The sequence below is a fragment of the Hippopotamus amphibius genome, chromosome 2 (genome assembly GCF_030028045.1).
Source record: "Hippopotamus amphibius kiboko isolate mHipAmp2 chromosome 2, mHipAmp2.hap2, whole genome shotgun sequence".
Taxonomy (NCBI): Eukaryota; Metazoa; Chordata; class Mammalia; order Artiodactyla; family Hippopotamidae; genus Hippopotamus; species Hippopotamus amphibius.
In genome coordinates this window covers 147,495,759-147,502,861 of record NC_080187.1, presented here as the reverse complement: position 1 = coordinate 147,502,861, position 7,103 = coordinate 147,495,759, and the positions used below count along the sequence as shown (strand labels likewise).

Below are 7,103 nucleotides of genomic sequence, written 5' to 3'. Positions count from 1 at the left end.
CTGGTTGATCTCCTATAAATTCAGGTGGGTCTTCTTGCGGAAGACCCACTGGCCCACTTGGAGTCAAGGTCTCAATGATGTAGGAGATGCCCTCCAAAGATTAGTATACTTAGCGTGACAGTTTTCCAGCAGATAACAGTAAGGAAAGTTTTTTTCTCCAATTCACATTAAGTCATTGTTTGGGCCAGCAGGAGGGCTCCAGGGGTCCTGGGCTCTCGTTTCTCTCCTAAATAATTCATCTGTTCATCCCACAGAGCTCTCTGGGTGAGCATCCTCCCCCTGACTTGAACCAGGCCCCTGAATGGTGCCCCAAATTTTGGAGCATTCTCCATCCTAAAACACACAAGACTCCTGAATTTGAAGTTGATGGCAGTTCCCTGATTTCATTAGGGAGGTTGGATAACCCGTGTCACTTTTCTGGGCCTGGGGAATAGTATTAGGGTTCTCCAGAGAGATAGAACCATTTGGATGTACATATACATATAGAAAGAGATTTATTCTAAGGAATTGGCTAACATGATTTGGAGGTCTGGGGAAAGCTAGAGACCCAGGAAAGCCAGAGTGTGGTTCCAGCCTAAGTCTGAAGCCTTGAGACCCAGGAAGAACCAGTGTTTCAGTTCAGTTCTGAAGGAGGTTTAAAGGTCCTTAGGCAGGAGAAATTATCTTTTATTCGGGGGAGGTTCAGCCTTCTTGTTTGACTCAGGCCTTCAACTGACTGGGTAAGGCCCACCCCCATTAGCAGGGTTATCTGCTATGTCTGCCAGTTTAAATGTTAATCTCATCCCAAACACCCTCACAGACATACCCAGAATAAAGTTTGACCAAATATTTGAGCCCAGTGAAGTTGACATAAAATCAGCCATCCCAGGGATCCTTTAGGATGAGACTTTGCTGGTCAGAAGATGAGAGGTAGGAGGAGGTTTCCAGCCTCACACCGGTAATTAAACTGAGAAGTCCGTGAAGGTTTTGTGAGGAGGGGATTCTTGGAGAAGATATCTCTGGAGTCACATGCAGCCTCCTTACTTTTTTTTTTTTTTTTAATTTTTATTGAAGTATAGTTGATTTACAATGTTGTGTTAGTTTCTGCTGTACAGCAAACCAAATCAGTTTTACATATACATATATACACTCTTTTTTAGATTCTTTTCTCATATAGGTTATTACAGGATGTAGAGCAGAGTTCTCTATGCTGCACAGTATAGCCTCCTTATTCTGATGTGATTTCAGATCCACGGGCCAGGAGTTTATCACACTTGTCACCTGACACATGACCCTCAGCCTCACCATATCTGAACCTCTGAATAACACCTCTGCCTCCTCTCTTCCAGGTGAACTATGACCACTTTACTTTTGGTGTTTGTGGCTCTGAGGGTCATCGCAGCAGCCACCTCAGTAGAAGTTTCAGGTGAGGACATTCCCACACACGTCTCATTTACCCAGCGGGCACTGAGGACTGGACTCTGGGGACAGGGGACCACACCTGGTGCTGCTAGTCCTGGTGCTTACTCTGGGCCATCACTTAGAGGCCTACTCTGACCCTCCTCCAGCCCCGATACTCCCTAAAAATGAAGAATCCGTAGGGCCAGTGAGATGTATCCACCCAGATCTATGCTCCCTCTGCGTACCCAGAACGCCCAGAATTCCCTGTCCAACTGGACCCAAGTCACCTCCATGACTGCATGGTTCACTCCTCTGGGTTCATTCTCCCATGAGGGGACCATGCCCCCAGTCTGAGCCACCCGGAGGCCTGAGGGAGAAGTGATGGGGTGGCTGTTTGAGTGTGGAGAGAGCTGGGATGTGACGGCTGGGATAAACACAGACCCCCTCACAGTGCAGAGCCATAGTGGGAAGAGAAGGAGCCCTGACTTCCCCTCCACCGGCTTGGCCATCACATCTCAATGCAAAACTCCAAGGAATCCAAGAAGTCTAAATTTGAGCCTGGCTTTTCATTTTGATAAGTATCATTGTCAAACAAGAAGATAGAACATATTTTATTTAACAATCTGTTGCCTTGATTTATAGCTTTTAAATATTTAGACATATGGTCTGTGGGTCTCCATTTGTGCTCTTGCTCTGGGACCCACAATATCCACCCCTGGCTATACCCTGGGGAGGTTTGCCCACCCAGCCCAACCAGTTCACGAGGGTTGGTTGAGGGCTTTAAAAACTGCAGAGCTGGCACTGCTATCACTTCCAGTTGTCCCCAGAGAACCAGCACCACTAAAGCTGCTCTGTGTCCTGTGCTAGAGCTGAGCATCTGGGGGAGATTTCTGTAAAGGGCCTAGTGGTGACTGCCCAGGCCATCAAAAGGTTAGAGTTGACCCAAACATTCCTAGATCCTCTTTCCCTGTCTTGTTATGTATCTGCCACCCACAAATATCTAAAATATTTTTATTTTCAACCTGTAGACTCTCCTGGAAAAAGAGGTTCAATAAGTGATGAATCTCCATGAAAGGTGCTATTTTTTCAAGGGTTCTTTCCTTCCAATTCCAGGAAGATCTTTGCCTTATAACAGGATTTGGCAAACACGTTACATCTTCCCTATCAATAATAGGAGTCTTCTGTGGAGTCTAATCATATCCCACCCCCACCCTAGTCTGACCCTTTGCAGACTTAAATATCAGATCCTCTTTGATGCTTTTCCAACTAGGCCCCCATCCCCCAACAACAGAAGAGAATGGCTGGTCCTTCTGCAAGGTTGGGATGGAGCTCAAAACAGACCTCCTTAAATATTTGATATTTTTGTATTTTAGCTTTAAAAGTTGTGTGGATTTTTTTCTTCCCCATAATAATTTTTTCTACCCCCAAATAATTTTTTGCCAATTTTGAGTCAAGCTGTCACTCCAGGAAGATGGATTCTGTTTATCCTATGGCTTGGCATCCCCTAGGGTACCCCAGATTGAGAAACAGAAAGGTGGTCCCACCTCTGACGCTTCCCCCTGCCCTCCTCTGCAAACCTTCCTGGCTCCATAGTTCCTGTCTTGAGGCACAGAGACCAGGATCTTGAGGAAGCTGCTCTAGAGAGGGAATTCCATGTTACTGAATCCTCCCCCAGCATAGACACAAACATGCTCGTGGGATTTGTCATTTCCAGGAGGACTGACAGGGAGGCTGGGTGGTCCTCTCTGGACACTAACAGGTCTGTCTCCCACCCCCATGTCTCCCACACAGACGCTGACAACTCGCTGAGTGTCAGCATCCCTGAACCGTCCCCGCTGCGGGTCCTCCTGGGGAGCTCCCTCACCATTCCCTGCTACTTCATCGACCCCATGCACCCCGTGACCACCGCCCCCTCTACCGCCCCCCTCGCCCCAAGAATCAAGTGGAGCCGCATTTCCAAGGAGAAGGAGGTGGTGCTGCTGGTGGCCACTGAAGGGCGGGTGCGGGTCAACAGTGCCTACCAAGACAAGGTCACGCTACCCAACTACCCGGCCATCCCCAGCGATGCCACCCTGGAAGTCCAGAACCTGCGCTCCAATGACTCTGGGATCTATCGCTGCGAGGTGATGCATGGCATCGAGGACAGCGAGGCCACCCTGGAGGTCGTGGTGAAAGGTGAGAGCCTCCCACAGGGACCCTGCTTCACCTGCAGGAAAGAACCAGAATGGCATCCTCACGGGTGTGCACCCAGGCTGGCTGGCTTTCAAATCCCAGCTCCTCCCCGTGAAGGTTTACCTCAGTCAAGTTACTTAACTTCAGTTGCTTCCCCTGTAACATGAAGCTGGTAACATCACTGTCTTTGGAATTTAAGTGAATTAAATACTCCGGGGCCACTGTCACATGTAAATAACAATCTGTGCTTCCCAACAATCCTGTGATTCGATTGCCCTGTGATCATCCCCATTTTACAGAGAAGCAAACTGAGGTTAAGTGACTTGCCTGCAGTTTCCCTGGAAGGGAGCCAGAGCAGTCTCCTGACTCTCCATCCAGGTGTCTTTTCCCACCCCCATGTCCAGTTCCAGAAGCCAAAGAAAGAGATGAGGACTCCCAGGTTCCCTTGCTCTCGATGGACCAAGGAATTTGATTGTGTCCTTGGTTTCAGGACTTCAGTCAGCAGCAGATGTTTCCTGTTGGGAGACTCTGCCCATGATGGGCCACTCCTGCCTGTGCCTGAAACAGGACTCCCACTGGGATGCCCCTGGGCTGAGGGTGCGTCGAGCTCTGAGTGTCTCTTTCTGCAAAACAAATAATACGGGTCCTGGAGTGACAAGGAAAAATTATAAGGAGGCAGATTTTAGGTCAAGTTGAAGAACTTTGTGATTATCAAAATCATCACAGGTTTCCAAGAAGATGCGTTGTGAGGGAGTGAGCTCCCCGTTACTGGAGCTCTTCCAGTAAAGGCAGAAGGACCACATGCAAATGTGGAGACGGGATCCACCTATCAGCTAGAGGCCCAACCAGATGTCTCTACGTCCGCTTGACTCTTGCCCTAAGTCTGAGAGGGCCTGGATGTCGGGAAGCTGTGCCTGACCTGCTCTCTCGCCCTCGTGTGTCTTGCAGGCATCGTGTTCCATTACAGAGCTATCTCCACGCGCTACACCCTGGACTTCGACAGGGCACAGCGGGCCTGCCTGCAGAACAGCGCCATCATCGCCACACCCGAGCAGCTGCAGGCCGCCTATGAGGACGGCTTCCACCAGTGTGACGCGGGCTGGCTGGCAGACCAGACTGTCAGGTGAGCGCTGGGCCGCAATCAGAGTGGGCTGGAACGTTAGCCAGCGCTGAGCTGATGCCAGCCTGACACTGAGGCCAACCTCGGCCGGGACTGCAGGGACGCCTTGCCCGGTTCTAGGTCAGGCACGGGTGACCTGTCCCAGATCCTTGGTCCTCTGTCCTGCGGTAGAGTGAGTGACCACTAGCAACGTTGCCCTACATGAGCATTTTCTCCCTGCAAATTATACATCATTATTCTTCCTACTCATTTTTCCCTTTGCCACCATTTCTTCACTTACATCTTTTTAAAACTTTGCTGTTGATATATTTTTGTAAACCACTTTACATTGTGTGGTTTTCATAAGGCAAGACACATGTAAATGAAGCTTTTTGGTACATTTTTCCCTGAGCGCAGCTGCTGAGGGATGGGTTGCCCAGCAGGACAGTCAGAGCCCTGCCTTCAAGGGATTGCAATTGTGTGAGCAAGCCTGTGAAAGCGAGATGGGACAATTCACTGGGGATGGATCAAAGCTCCAGATTCGAAAGCCAGAACCACAAAGCCACAAGAAGAAAACAAAGGGAATTACTTTTGTAATCTTGGGGTAGGCAAAAGATCTTAGGACAAAAAACCCATTAGCCATTTTTTTTTTTAAAGCAAGATGAGAAAACAGCCTAGCACAGGTCAAGAGCCCACACCTCAGCCTCAGAAAGAGCTGGGCTCAAACCCCAGCTCTGACACTTGGAAGCTATGTGACCTTGAACAAATTGCTTAACATCTCTGGGCCCCAGTTTCTTCCAGTTTAAAACAGAGTTGTTATTGCATCTTATTTGGTTGATGTGAAACAAATGATACAGAGCAGGGGTCAGCAAACTATGGCTCATGGGTCAAGTCCACCCACCCCTTGTTTCTGTAAACAAAGTTTTATCGGAACACAGCCACGCACGTTCTTTTGCCTGTGGTTGCTACTTTCGCACTACAATGGCAAGGTCACGATGGACACCCTATGGCCTGCAAGACCTAAAATATTTACTGTCTGTCCTTTTACAGAAAAGGTTTACAAGCCCGTGATAGAACATGTTTGGTACCAATAAATATTCAGTAAAGGGGGACACCTTTAATCACCAATAATGGTGAAAACATATATCTCAATCAATCTGGGGGGGAAACTGTAAAAACAGGTAGCTCACAGATCTAGGGTAGATCCCTGCAAACACATTAGTTAAGTCACTATTTCCTCCCACAAGGGAGGAGGATACAAGGGCACAGGCCACCGGCCCCCTGTATCCCCTAACTGTCACATCCCTACTTTGGGTTCCTGGCAGATACCCCATCCACACTCCAAGGGAAGGTTGCTATGGGGACAAGGATGAGTTTCCCGGCGTGAGAACCTACGGCATCCGTGACACCAATGAAACCTATGACGTGTACTGCTTCGCAGAGGAGATGGAGGGTGAGGCCGCCCGCCCCCGCTCCCAAGAACCCCCTGCCCATCCCCTTCATCCTGCTGATTCTCAGGACCACACAGGCCTCCTGCTGGGCAGGGCCTAACCCAGGGCACCACACCATCCACCCCCCTACCAACCCCCCCTCCCACCTCCATCATGCCCAGCATGGGTCGGGGGGGAAGAATTCAGAAGGGAAGGGTCTGGCCCCCTCACTCGCCACTTTGGAGAGGGCCTCAGTGGCCCCAGGCATCTGCACACTGGGCCACCACTGGACCCGAGAATACCTGTCCTCCCCGTCAGAACCTCCACGGCTTGACCAGCCCACAGCTGTCCCACGCGCCACGGCGTGGCATGTCAGCATGTCAAAGCCTAGCCCAGCCTTGTCACCCTCACAAAGGACTCCCCCACCCCCCACCCCCATCCCGGCCACTCCAGGGTGAGCGCATCAGACGTAGTTCCCAGGAGAGCCGGCCGGCCAGTCACCAGCCCTATCCAGGCCACCTCAGTGGGCTAGTTCTGGAGAGCACCGGGGGCAGAGAGAAGGAACCTATAGCCTTTCTCTGGTTTGTAAAGGCAGCTAAGTTTGGTCACAGTCAGAGCTGCCCACGTTACCCAGGCAAGCGGATGCCACCCCGTCCCCTATCGGCACTCATTCACCCATGTTGACCTTCCAGACTCTGCACCCCGACCCCCACTCCAGTTCACAGCTGCCCCCAGGCCAGGAGAAGGGCTGACAGCCGGACCCACTGTGAGGCAGGGGACGTCCCCAGCTCTCTCACCACATGGCCCCTTTCCGCCTTCTCACCCAGGGCCCGGGCCCGTCTATTAAGCAGGCCCACTTTGGGCTAATTAAAGACACCCATAAAGGCCAACCAGAGCTGCCACTGAACAGGGACAATCAGAACCACCCCCAGGAGCGATGCCCACCACCCCACCCCTCCCCCCAGCACAACCTTGTTAGGCTTTTGGGAACAGTTAAAAGAGCCCACAGGCCTCCCTTATGC

At 50.8% G+C, this 7,103-nt stretch overlaps 1 protein-coding gene across 1 annotated transcript in view; it reads left to right on the top strand.

Annotated features, from left to right (window-relative positions):
- Nucleotides 1-1,309: 1,309 nt before the first annotated feature.
- The window catches only part of ACAN (aggrecan), a 35,053-nt gene continuing 29,259 nt past the window's right edge, over nucleotides 1,310-7,103 (top strand). The window contains exons 1-4 of the mRNA XM_057722525.1: nucleotides 1,310-1,405; nucleotides 3,172-3,555; nucleotides 4,501-4,675; nucleotides 5,977-6,104. Coding sequence (XP_057578508.1) covers nucleotides 1,336-1,405; nucleotides 3,172-3,555; nucleotides 4,501-4,675; nucleotides 5,977-6,104 — 757 coding nt within the window. The 5' untranslated portion in view covers nucleotides 1,310-1,335. The remainder of the gene's footprint in view (nucleotides 1,406-3,171; nucleotides 3,556-4,500; nucleotides 4,676-5,976; nucleotides 6,105-7,103) is intronic.